Source organism: Athalia rosae, chromosome 5 (genome assembly GCF_917208135.1).
Source record: "Athalia rosae chromosome 5, iyAthRosa1.1, whole genome shotgun sequence".
NCBI lineage: Eukaryota > Metazoa > Arthropoda > Insecta > Hymenoptera > Athaliidae > Athalia > Athalia rosae.
The window spans coordinates 15,212,623-15,224,768 of NC_064030.1; the positions used below are offsets into that span (position 1 = coordinate 15,212,623).

Consider the following 12,146-nt stretch of genomic DNA (forward strand, 5'->3'; position numbering starts at 1 on the left):
CAAAAAAAAATCGAAAAAAAAAAAAGTCGTGCAACGCAGAGTGACGGGGGGGTAATATCGATGACAATTTCTTTAACGATGTGCAATCAAATCGTAACCTATCGTATGTATAGACGAAGAGAAATTTCAGCTACGTTTCGTTTATTTGTTATTTAATAAATATTTTTTTTTCTTCTTCTACTTAGAAAACTCTTAGAATAGGTATATATCTGGGCATGATTAACAAACACCCGGACAGACGTATACTTATCTGCCCAATTAGCGTGGCGAAGCGAGTGTTCTGTAACTGTCCAACGTGCAGATATATATAGAAGAAATTAAATCTTTTCATCGCGATGAATAAAAAATAATGGCGAAGCTCAAGACTTTTTTTCGGCGTGTAATCATTCTTGGCGTAACATCGAGACAATGGGATCAAAGAAAAGAAAGAAAAAAATACCTATCGTAGTAAGAATATCACGTAAGCAAAGATAGAGAGAAACAGAGATCGATAAATTATACGTTATACATATGACTAACGAGCATGATAATTAATAATCGGATTTTATCTACGATATTAATTATTATTTCGTGCCTAAAATTCTATCAAATATCTACCTCTACACTCGTGTAATGTGTTTTTTTTGAATAAGTAACCTTGTCGCTTTGCTTTACGGTTTTTTTTTACTTATCCAAATTTAATGTACCAAAAGTCGAAAGCGCAGTCTCTTTTTCTATCTTTTCCTCTTTTCGTCGATTATTTATTTATTTATTTTTTATTTTTTTTTGTTTTTTTTTTTCTTTACTCCCCGTTTTCCTTAACTTCGAATACGATATTTCTATATCGAGATAACAATTCTGTACAGAATACATCGACAGAACAGAGTACACCGATCATCGATACCTTACAATTTTCTAAAATCGTGGAAGGAGAATCATCTTTTTTATCCAATTTTTTTTTTCCTTTTCTTTTCTTTTCTTTTCTGAAGCCAAAATCTAGCTAAACGCGGATTAAAAATCTCTATTTGCGATTTTTAATTTTTCATATCATCGGAAAACTTGTTCTAAGATTTTTTTTCTTTTTTTTCTGTTTTTTTCTTTTTTTTTTTTTTCTATCAACGACACGAGGATCAAAATTTTAGCGTGGAATATTTTGTGTTATCTTGAAAGCAATGGAAAAAAGAAAAAAAAAACAACAACTTTTCTAACGAAAATATCCCACACCGTAATCTAAGATTAGTTCCCTTTAGAATATTAGCGAAAAAAAAAAAGAAAAAAAAATAACAGTAGCAATTAAATAAATTAAAAAACAAAAAAAAAAAAAAAAAAAAGAAACGACGGAAATTTTTACTACCTAACGCAACGTCATACAATCCTAATTAAACATCATTCATACATTTTTTTTATTTCTCGCTTCTTTGAGAAAATCGGTGGTAAAATTATTTGAGGAAAGAAATGTTAGTTATTTTTTTTATTATCGCCGGTAGAGTTTTTCTCTTGACTGGTGGACGGTGTATTATCGGAATCGACTTTGTACCTTTTCAGTACCTTTTTGCCCTCCGGGTTAGTTTCCGGCCAATTTTTGTCGGCGATTTTTATGTCGAAAACGCTGGCCTTTCGTTGCATCAGAGTGGACATCTGTTTGACGGGTAACTCGGTGGGTTTGGCGGCTTCCTTCTCGCCGATGGATTCGAACCAATTTTTGTTACAAAGCTTCGACTCCACGACGCTGAACTTCCTCTGAGGCAGAAGTACCGCGTCCGTTTTTCGATTTCGGTAAGAACTCGCCTCGGGACGATCGGAGGCCGCCTCGGAGGCGGACTGAAGTCTCTCGACCGCGTTCAAAACTCCCTTTCTCGTTATCACGAAGGACGAGTCCTTGAAATCTTTACCACGAGGATCCTGAGTCACCGGTTCGCCGATCTTGTCGGAAGTCTCCGTCACCTGTTCCGACCTCGTCGGATTCTTCGACGAGTAATCGTCGCTCTTACTGCCGGTGGGCGAGTCCTTCTCCTCGGCGATCCTCGGCAACTGATTCGCGTTCTGCATACCCACGTTGGCGATGTTTATCGATATGCCGTGCGTGAGTTTCGGGTATTCCCCCGCCGATTTTTGATCGCCGGGCCCCTTCTTCTCGCTCTTGAAGTCCAGAGCCTCCTTGAGATGATTAGCGGTCTCGTTCACCGTCTCCGTGACCACCGTCTGCGCTATGGTAACCCGCGGAATGACCTTGAGAACCGTATTGGCCAACGGCGATATGGACGTCTTGCTCTCGGCCGAACGAGGATGAAGACGATCGGGACTCAGCGCTCTCCTGAGCAACGGCGAACCCGGTTCCGCGCTCTTCGGACGACCGAAACCCTTCTTCTGACCGCTGGGCGTCGACAGCGACACACCGGGACTGTACGACTGCGTGGTGTTCGAACTGCCGGGCTGATGTCCCGTGGGAAAAGCCAGGGGACTCGGACTCCTAGTGGGACTCGCCGGGATCGGCGAAGGACTCGGCGTCCTCGCGAGCGGCGACAGCGGGATGTGACCCACCGATTTCCTCCTGTTCGGCGAGTGGATGTTCTTCGCGGCGGTGTGCAGCTTGTGCTTCAGCCCGTGGAGGGTGCTCGGTCTCTGGTAATGCGACTGGTTGGCGACGCCCGTCATGCCGGCGACGGCCACGCCCGATGTCCCCGACGACGAGGAACTCGCGCTCGAGCAAGGACTCGAGGTGCTGGCCGAGTGGTAGGAATCCGAGGTAGACCTGTTGGTCGGCGGCGACGGCGAGCAGACGGTCTTAGCGCAGGCGCCGAAGAACGGCGACGACTCCTGGGGCGGCGGAAGCGACCGGGTGAACGACTGGAAGGAACGGCTCGGCGTCACCATGGAAGGTGAGCAGATCCCGGCGGCCATCTGCGGGGATCGTTTCAGAAAAAAATAATATCGTGAGTATCCGGGGGGAATTTTATTTTTTTTCCAAGTTTCCAAGAGGAGGAAGGAGGCGGTGAAGGAGGCGGTGGAGAGGGACCGGTGTACAACAACGCACTAGTGTAACGATTAACCGAATTAGATTGTCAAAATCATACCATAAGCGGAGGTTTGCTGTCGCTGGAAAGGATTGGTGCCGACAAAGGACAACTGATACTTAACGGCTGTAACGAAACAACGAGGTATAAAAGAATAATTGCGAATCGTTGACGATAACGGTGATAATTTTTTTTAACAATGCTACGGACAAGGTCGTCCTTTCGGACGCCGATATCGAATACCTGTTGCATCTCAACGCTAGCACGTTTGGAGCTGATCTTTCGGAACAACGAAGTCTTTCGCTTCTTGTCCGAATGGTCCCGCTTCTGCTTCCTCTGTCTGTGAAGCGATTTTCTCGCCATTTTGCTCTGCGCCAACTCGCGCTTTCTACCCCCGGTTTTGATGCTCGTATTTTCCAGCGGCGTGCTGCGCAACGTTACGTGATCACCGCCGCTCAGCATCAGCTGGAGTACCTGCGTGTGGTAGAGACCCTGAACGGCTTCGCCGTTGATGTGGGTTATCAGGTCGCCCGGTCTCAGACCCGCCTCGAACGCCGGACTCGACTGATCCACCGCCTGCGGAAAGGAGGAAGAAAAAAAGAAAACGCGGTAAAATATCACGAGGAAAATTTGGAAGCGTTTAGGGGAAGCCAATTCGCTCACCATGACCAGATGATGCATGGTGTAGAAATCGCTGTCGCCGTAATAGACTCGGATGGTGTGAACCGTGAATCCGAAACCGCATGGTCCCCGCCTTATTATTATCGGGGGTTTGAGGCTGGTGACCAACGGGCTGAGTTCCCGGCATGGTGACGTGTCGCGCGACGAGGCCGTCGACGAACCTCCGGGTGACTCGATCGGTTGGGTCAGCGGCAAATCGTCTGAAACGGGAGAGCGCGAAGATATCCGATTTTATTTCGTTCGATTCCATTTTCGAAGAGAGAGAGAGAGAAAGAAAAATTTATCGAGGAGGAAGCTTACTGGCCGGTATGACCAGAGACAGTCCGCTGGTCGACGCCGACTTTATGACGGATCTGGACCTGTGCTTCGTCGAGGGCAGCAGCGGCATCACGAATGACTCGAATGAGTCGGTGCTCGAGTTGTGTTTGTCCTCGGCGGCGTCCCTGTTTGCCGCGGCCAGGTCCAGTCTGGAAAAATTTCAAGGAACCGGAACTGAGCCCGTTGACTGCGGACGGCTTTCAACCTCTCGTCGAATAGCAACGTAACGACATTTGAAATTTCGGCAAATTTTAGCAAATTTGGCCCACGGATTTTGCGGGACTCGAGGTGAAAAATCTCGACAGAGAGACGCGCGGACGGGGGGCGGGGGGGACATTCGACGGCGTCGTTGCGCCTCGGTAATAAACCGATAAAAAAAAAAAAAAAACTATTTCAACGTAAAACACGATGCCAATTCGGCTGCATAACTCACATGTGTTCGTCGTCAATGGATATACTGAACCTGGGCAGCTTGTCGCGCGTGTGCGAATGACGTTTCCTCTGTATCTGGGGACTGACGTCGTCGGACTCCGTTTGCGAGGAGTCCGGAGTACTCAGAACCACCGACGCCCCGTCTCCGCTGCCGTTCTTCGCCGGGCCCGGCTGCGCCGCCCCCTGGGGCCCCGGGGCCGCCGCGGCGGAGCCGCTCGACGCCTTGTCGCACTTCTCGTTCGAGTCGGAGAACGAGCCGTTCTTGGATGTTAGCGAGGAGCTCTTCTCGGTCGCCAAGTTTTTGGGGGCCGACGACTTCGGGGGGACGGGGGGAGGTGCCCCGACGAAACCGGGGGACAGTTGGGCGTCCGAGGCGTCCGACTCCCCGCGGAACAGCTGTTTCCTCGAAAAGTCCAACTCGGGCTCCGAGGTGTTGAACAGGGGCAGACGGGTCTGCGATATCTTACGCGACTGCGGCGAGTACGAGGAGAACGAGCCGAACAGCGGGGAGTCGTCGGTGTCGTCGGTGTCGTCGCCCAGGTCGTGGTTGTAACGGTCCATCCGAGCTGAAGAAGCGTTTGTCGAATTTTCATTTTTTATTTTTTTATTTTTTGTTTTTTTTTATTCAACTCTCACGCGCCGGAACGCCTCCGGGGAGGGCTTCATACTCTCCATACTCACAGTCGAAGTAGCTGGTGTCCTCGTCGTTGGTAAGCTGTGGAACGAATTCGGCCTTGTGTCTGAGCAGGCTGTTCCAGTCGACGCCGTAGAAGTAGGGGTGTTCCTTGACCTCGTGGGAGCCGGCGGTGCCGAGGCGGTCCCTGGGGCTCTGCTGGAGGAGTACGGTGATGATGTCCTTGGCCTCGGACTGTACGGGCCAGTCGTCGTTGTCCGGCCATTCGATGTCGTCGTTGACGGTGTGGGCGAACAGTTCCTCGGGTGTGTCGCCGAAGAACGGCACGCAACCGATGAGAAATTCGTAGAGTATTATGCCCATGGACCACCAGTCGACCGGTTTTCCGTAACCCTGTCGCAGTATGACCTCCGGCGCTATGTACTCGGGGGTGCCGAACACCTGTTTGTCCGAAAATTGACGGGTGTCCCGGTCGACGTAACCCTCGTACAGGTTGGTGGCGAGGGACATCAGGCCCATTTTGCTGAGGCCGAAGTCCGTGAGCTTTATGTGACCCAGCGCCGTGATGAGGAGGCTGCAACGCAAGGGTAATCAAAATGGCGGTAGTTTTTGGGGGTTTTTGGTGTATTCGGGGGTGTATTTGGGGGTCACCCACTTGTCAGGCTTCAGGTCCCGGTGGACGATCCCGTAACTGTGGAGGTACTCCACGGCGAGTACCGTTTCGGCGAAATAGAATCTCGCCATGTCAGGGGGCAGCGGTCCGATGTTTTTCAGGAGATTGGCGCAGTCACCACCTTCGACGTACTCCATTACGAGGCACAAGTGTTTCTGGACATGAAAAAAAAGGGTGACGGTGGCGATCGGACCGCGTTGGAATTTTTTTGATTCCGCTTTCACTTACTTTTGTTTCGAAACTACAGTACATGGATACGACGAAGGGGTTGTCGGTGAAGCTCATGATGTCCCGTTCGGCGAATACCTGATCCATTTGATTTCTCAGAATCAAGTTGTTCTTGTTTATCTTTTTCATCGCGTAACGTTGACGCGTCACTTTCTCCTTGACCAGATAAACGGCTCCGTAAGCACCGTTGCTTATCAATTTCAGCACTTCGTAATCGCTTTCGCAAGGTATTCGCTGACTTCGCGTCTCGTCGTCCTTACCGGGACTCGACGATGCCAACAGCAAATTGTTCTCGCTGGACGACGCGGAGTCCTCGAGTTTGTTCAAATCCTCTTGCAATTCTGCAAGGCGGACGTGTTAGTTTTTTTCGTCGAAGGATGATCGAAACAAACGCAAGGGTTAGATGGGATAGTGTAAGAGAATCACCTGATATCGGATCGCGGTTGAGCGACAATTTGTTGATGATGTACTGAGGTATGTCGGCCTTGATTCCGATGTTTATTTTGGCCTGACCCTCCGCTTGCTCGAGAAGATGATAAAATTCCTCCGGGTCGAATTCGAGGCATTCCAGAAGTCTTGCCGGTCGTGAGATTACTAGCAATAATTTTTTAATCAGTCCCGTCAGTCTGGCGGCAGCTTCCAGTGATTTCTCCTTAGTCTCCATCAGTAATATTTCCAAGTTTTCGCTCATTTCGTAAAAATACCTAGAGGTGATCAATTTCTCTTGAGATTTTTGGAGGCAGTCGCGAGCCATTTCTATAACCTGATGATGTACGAATCTGAGGATCGGTAAATAATCTTGATTCATGTGCGTAACCATTTCGTATTCGTCTACGTCTCGGTTCTCGTTGATAAAGTTCGTCAAACGTTCCTCCATCTGTTGCGTGGCCTAAAAGACGTCGAAAAGTTAACGCCCGTGGGAAATTAGTTTCTAAATTAGCTTACTTTTGGAAAGCGCTCCTTGTACAGGGTATTCATCATCACTATCTCGCTGTCCAATACCGGCGATCGACTGGGGCTACTGTAAGTTTGAAAAAGAGAAAAAAAAAAACTTTTTTTTTTAGTATCCGAAACTCGTTCACTCCGCTACAAAATGTAAATAGCACGAGCCGAACTACGTCTACCTCAAACTCCTCGACCTTGGACGATGCAAAGGTGACCTACGACCCTCGTCGTCCAAGCTCAGGGATATGCATCCAGGTATACTGGATCCGGGAAATCCTGGATGAGAGCCGCACGGTGTACCCGGTTTAGAAAAGTGACAAGATAACATTCGAAGTTCATCTTTTGTCGGTATATTTGGTAGCTGATGGAGGCGCTCTTGGCTCGAGCACTGAGACTGGAATAACAAAGGAGTTTGTAGAATCGGAGGAGCTAGAATTGAATGAAACTGGTGATTTTTGATTGCAGAGACTCACGGAGACGTTACTAGAGCCTGGAGTTGTTCCGTAACCGCTCGACGGTAAGCTAGCAACGGACCATCGTCTGCCATCGGCGACCGCGGTGTTACTAGCGCTGATTCTGCATGAAAAATTTGAGGTAATGACGACGATGATCACCGACAGACACAACTAGCAGTCTGGATGAAGTGAACGGATATCAGAATTGTTTTGCTTTCTGGCAGAAAAGAATCTAAGCGTTAAGCTCCTACTTTGTTCGACAAGTGGATGAATGAATTATCAACATATTGAACATCGGTAACAGTCTGAAGTAAATAAGGTGCGAACCAAGTGGATGTATAAAAATGAAAAAATAGATACCTTTTAATTGGTGCAAAAGGAAAATGTGGACTGGATGACATCCTAGGACTCTCTAGGGGACTGCCTACAATTTGGACAAAGACTATCGTTAGGAACAGGAGATAACTCCGCTTACTGTTAATACTAATTTTTACCTAAGATATCGTTTATTGCCCTGCGCACAACAAAGCATATTTGATCGTTACTATCTGAAGTTATTCAAAGCATACATGTACGGTAGAGACGTGCCGTGGCATCAATCAAACGGTAGCCAATATGTGCTCTGGGCAATAAGATAATAATCATAAAATATTTTAAAGAGATATCTGCTTGCTATCGGCAACTATTTTGCTTGTATTTCAACTAACTACAAGCCAAAATCAAATGACAACAAGTTATTAGCGAGTGTTTCAATTTAAAACCCACCACAGATCGGCGACTGGCAACGCGGTAGAGTCGGTGAAGTTGTAGCAATGAACGACTTTCGATGAGCTGCTTTTGCTGCCCTTCGAGGAATATTGAAGTCACGCTACAATTCAGATGGACAAAATGAGAATATGAATCTGCCCACGACATCCGAGTTACCATCGGTTTGAATAAATCGCTCTTCAAAAATTTACCAACCATGTGAACAGACAGTGATGGTGCTGATTTTCCTATCGCAGAGTTTCGCAATCGTACCAAATTCGATATTTCCCCTGCAGCTGGAATCACGAGGAACACGTGAATCTATGCTTAGCCTAAATTCACCAGGTTTCTATTACCTGTTGAAACTATATAGTCAAGGTGATAATATTTCCGTTAAAAATTACCAAGCATGCAAAGAGCTATCGTTGAGCAATTCATGTAAATCTTTTTCTGGGGATAAAATTTTATTAGGAGATATAGATAAGTGATCACATGCTTCAATGTTATTAGGTGTGGCATAGTTGTCGAGTGCATAAATCTCTAGTGATTACTGTCCGATACTTGTGAGGTAATGATAAGAAATATAGAATCTTTAATTGGATGTTATACTATTGAATTTGCGTCTCCACTCATTTAATGAGGGTAGAGCCGTGTTATGCAATTTTTCCTGAACCAAAATAAGCTCATTAGAATCTACTGCAACTATATGTGTGTGTTTGTATTTACCAGGTAGAGCATGAGAATCTTTCCCTTCCATTTTGGTCAGTGTTCGATTCCCTGGCCCTTCCATACCACTTTTTACGTTCTGAGATTCTGCTGTTTCGGCTTGATCGAAGACTAATATTCGAGCCGAGTTACTTGCTGAACGAAAACGAGCCCTACTTGGTCTATTTTTTGCCTGATCCATCTCTCAATCTTCTCCGTCGCCCTTGTCGACGGGATTAAGTCGACGCTGTAAGAGATTTATCAAGAATCATCAGAACTACCATCAGATGAAAAGAGAAATAATACAGTAGCAGAACAAGAGGATCAATTAGGAGGAGGAGGAACAAAAAAAGGAGTTAATGAAGAGTGAGATAATTAAATTAAATTGGGAGCAAGTATTCGAAATTGATATTTTTCTTACCGATTATAGTTGCAATTTGAATAATGCGGGAAAAATAATGTCACATTTAAAATTCGAATAGAAGATTGATTAGAGAGAGGGCGAGTAAGAGAGAGACAGAGAAGCAAGAAAAAAGAACAATATGATTGTTAGGAGGAATCGTCGCTGGCTTGAGTTTAAGTTTAAGTTTACCAACAATATTATTCAGGGTCGCCTCTAAAAATAGACGACGTATAGAAAAAAGGTAAGAGAAAGAATGAGAAAACATTTAGGTATATCTACTACGGATGCATGCAAACATGTATGTATATTTTATACGTACGTAGGTATGAAAATCGTTGTAAACTATCGACTGGGTTTATCGGAATCATTAATCTATTTGTTGTCTGTTCGCAATTGGGAACAGGTAGGGGAGACAGGAGCAGCAGCAGGAGCAGGAGCAGGATCAGGAGGAGCACACCTTAGCTCGTGCATTGAATTTACAAAATATATTTACAAATTTCGAAGGGTGTTCGACGGACCTATAGTCCAATTTATTGAGTTAATCATTGTAGCTGTTTATCCTTTGATATTTTAACTGAAGTTCACTGCCACATTTCTTTATATTATGAGGGTATATTTAATTACGAAACACGAAGCTATCGTCGTTCCTGACTCTGAGTCATGATGGATACCATAAACTAGTTAAGCCAACTGCATTCACATAGACCAACAAATCGATTTCAAACTCAACTGGTGCAGTGATAAATGCGCCAGCTAACTTTGCCGACCAATAAGACATGTCGGTTAATCTAAGTCCTTTTGTATCATCAATGGTTTGTTGCTGATTGTTGCTGATTGTTACGTCATAACACTGATAGCGACAATTATTGTTGTAAACAACCATGGCGGAGTTCAATTTGAAACATTTTTTAGTATTGTTTTATCTCACCACTTTCAATTCAAAAAATCTAATCAAAGGTTGTTCTTTACACATCTATTTACTATACTAATTCATAATATACATAAAGATACAAAGGCCTGAATAAGTTCTGAATACAATAACCCACAATATCCTACTACAGCTGACTACAGATTTTTTTGTAATATCAAATTTGTTGCTCATTCATACACAGCAAACGACTCTTGGCTATGGCCCAATGAAGTTAATTCCAAAATGTACAAGCCTCCTACACCGCAGTCTCAAAAGCCGGTCTCATTCCTCGAAGAAGGTTTGACTCTGCGGCAGGAAAGACCAGGAATCATTTATCAGGATAGTCCGTTATTGATATCGACACACAACCAACAGATGAGAAGGAACTCTTCTGTTTGGGAAAGATTGAAAACTGATAGTGACAAGCCTGGCTTTGGCAAGGGAACCACTGCTGGCTTTGGATCAACCAAGAACTTGGGCTTTAGAACTAAGAAAAAGAAACATCCAACACATATCAATAAGGATTGGAGCTTTCCAGAGGAGACTCTCAAGAGGAAGTCAGAATTGAGTATAGCTTTCATTGATCGGCTCATTGTTTTCTCAATCTTTTCAGTTTTATCACTCCAGTTACTTGACAACTTGCAGAGTGCGCTGATTACAATAAGGCGATCGAAGGAAAAGATGTGTGGATCCTTCCACTGGTTGGAATTTCACCCACACCTATATCAACCAGAAATACCGGTAGAATCAAATGCAAAAGTTTACGTAATCCCTTGATCATCGGTGGCGTTGTGTCTCAACCCGGTGAATTCTCACATATGGCAGCACTCGGTTGGTTGACTCCGGAGAACGAGGCATCTTTTCTTTGCGGTGGCAGTTTAATATCTGATCGCTGGGTAATAACCGCAGCTCACTGCACCCACGGACCATCGTGAGATCCTTTAATCATTTTGTTGTACATTTTCATACCCAACTGTGCATGAATAAAAGAGTTTCATCATTCCCAGAGGATCGCCAAAAGTCGTTAGACTCGGGGCTCGTCGTTTGGGTGATAAAACCGCAGGCAAATTGATCGGAGTCGAGGAAATCGTCAGACATCCTTCCTACAACCCACCGGCTATATATGCTGATCTAGCTCTTCTGAAACTAGATCAAGACATTAAGCTTGGATCAGACATAAGGCCGGCGTGCTTGTACACCGAGTTTGATACCACGCCACTACAAGCATGGGCGACTGGCTGGGGTGTAACAGGACTAGGGGAAGAACAAAGCGACGAACTACTGAAAGCTCGCCTCGATGTTGTGGACAATGTCGATTGTGCCATGAAGCTTAATCGATCAGCTGCTATTCCAAGAGGCGTCGTGCCCAGCATGTTGTGCGCCGGCGACCTCAGTGGTGACTGGCGTAGCGATACTTGCCAAGGAGATTCCGGAGGTCCTCTTCAAATTATTCATCCCCGACACAAATGTCTCCATCAAATCATAGGGATAACTAGTTTTGGACGATTATGCGCGCTCAGAAACTCGCCTGGAGTTTACACAAGAATTTCTCATTACATTGACTGGATAGAGAAAATCGTCTGGCCAAATAATACTGGATAAAGTTCAGGATCTTGAACGATTATTTGAAGACTGAAGAAATGACTAGAACAATTTACTTGACGTTTGTTGTGTTGAAACAAAAAAATGACTACATAAATTTGTACATATTATAATCAAATATTAGCTGTCTAAAAACTGTACATAAAATAAACAGCTTTTCTAATGTTGAACTAAAAAGCTCAGCTATGTTGTAGCATTTGTTTACAAACACACGATAGAACTTGCGTTATTAAGGTCAGCAATTTTTATCTTCAGAATGCCTATGTTCAAATTTTAATAGTCTTTTAATTGCTACGCTCATAAATGTTGATTCGGTTTTCATTTGGAAGTAAAACATGGAAAAAGTTGAACGATCAATTCGGAATTCTTGACGAAGTAAGAATAGATTAAAATAACAATCGATAAATTCCCGTCGAATAA

At 45.0% G+C, this 12,146-nt stretch overlaps 2 protein-coding genes and 1 long non-coding RNA gene across 11 annotated transcripts; 2 read left to right on the top strand and 1 right to left on the bottom strand.

Annotated features, from left to right (window-relative positions):
• Positions 1-655: 655 nt before the first annotated feature.
• Positions 656-9,870, bottom strand: LOC105683998 (microtubule-associated serine/threonine-protein kinase 3). 7 transcript variants are annotated; one of them, XM_012397038.3, is made up of 18 exons: positions 9,534-9,672; positions 8,833-9,058; positions 8,323-8,402; positions 8,125-8,227; positions 7,720-7,783; positions 7,378-7,480; positions 7,084-7,298; positions 6,905-6,980; positions 6,386-6,848; positions 5,960-6,300; positions 5,714-5,886; positions 5,106-5,632; positions 4,426-4,990; positions 3,975-4,141; positions 3,657-3,874; positions 3,237-3,569; positions 3,054-3,119; positions 656-2,880 (listed from the first exon to the last, which is right to left on the bottom strand). In XM_012397038.3, the coding sequence occupies exons 2-18, from the start codon at positions 9,011-9,013 to the stop codon at positions 1,438-1,440; spliced, it is 5,118 nt and encodes a 1,705-aa protein (XP_012252461.2). In that variant the 5' UTR covers positions 9,014-9,058; positions 9,534-9,672; the 3' UTR covers positions 656-1,437. The 7 variants fall into 7 exon arrangements, with proteins under 7 accessions (XP_012252461.2, XP_048511495.1, XP_048511494.1 ...); XM_048655538.1 differs by lacking the exon at positions 9,534-9,672 and adding an exon at positions 9,733-9,870 and having other exon boundaries at positions 3,054-3,569; XM_048655537.1 differs by lacking the exon at positions 9,534-9,672 and adding an exon at positions 9,708-9,846 and having other exon boundaries at positions 3,054-3,569.
• On the top strand, positions 2,717-8,712 carry LOC125501013. The gene is made up of 4 exons (XR_007278474.1): positions 2,717-2,858; positions 2,949-3,137; positions 3,414-3,602; positions 7,370-8,712. It is a non-coding gene; the product is annotated as an uncharacterized LOC125501013 (long non-coding RNA).
• LOC105684000 (serine protease snake-like) lies at positions 9,156-11,889 on the top strand. Of its 3 annotated transcripts, none has more exons than XM_048655544.1 (4): positions 9,156-9,177; positions 10,327-10,692; positions 10,770-11,055; positions 11,132-11,888. In XM_048655544.1, the coding sequence occupies exons 1-4, from the start codon at positions 9,171-9,173 to the stop codon at positions 11,724-11,726; spliced, it is 1,254 nt and encodes a 417-aa protein (XP_048511501.1). In that variant the 5' UTR covers positions 9,156-9,170; the 3' UTR covers positions 11,727-11,888. The 3 variants fall into 3 exon arrangements, with proteins under 3 accessions (XP_048511501.1, XP_012252468.2, XP_012252466.2); XM_012397045.3 differs by lacking the exon at positions 9,156-9,177 and adding an exon at positions 9,759-9,894 and having other exon boundaries at positions 11,132-11,887; XM_012397043.3 differs by lacking the exon at positions 9,156-9,177 and adding an exon at positions 9,991-10,171 and having other exon boundaries at positions 11,132-11,889.
• The last annotated feature ends 257 nt before the right edge of the window (positions 11,890-12,146 follow it).

What these genes read in the sequence shown, in the direction of transcription:
- LOC105683998 (XM_048655538.1), bottom strand. Translation starts at nt 9,013, where the DNA reads ATGGATCAGGCAAAAAATAGACCAAGTAGGGCTCGTTTTCGTTCAGCA. An exon ending in CATCACTGTCTGTTCACATG is followed by an intron (nt 8,228 to 8,322) that starts GTTGGTAAATTT and finishes TCTGAATTGTAG; the next exon opens with CGTGACTTCAATATTCCTCG. An exon ending in CCATGCATCATCTGGTCATG is followed by an intron (nt 3,570 to 3,656) that starts GTGAGCGAATTG and finishes TCCTTTCCGCAG; the next exon opens with GCGGTGGATCAGTCGAGTCC.
- LOC105684000 (XM_012397043.3), top strand. Translation starts at nt 10,096, where the DNA reads ATGGCGGAGTTCAATTTGAAACATTTTTTAGTATTGTTTTATCTCACC. An exon ending in TTCAAAAAATCTAATCAAAG is followed by an intron (nt 10,172 to 10,326) that starts GTTGTTCTTTAC and finishes ATTCATACACAG; the next exon opens with CAAACGACTCTTGGCTATGG. An exon ending in CACTGCACCCACGGACCATC is followed by an intron (nt 11,056 to 11,131) that starts GTGAGATCCTTT and finishes CATCATTCCCAG; the next exon opens with AGGATCGCCAAAAGTCGTTA.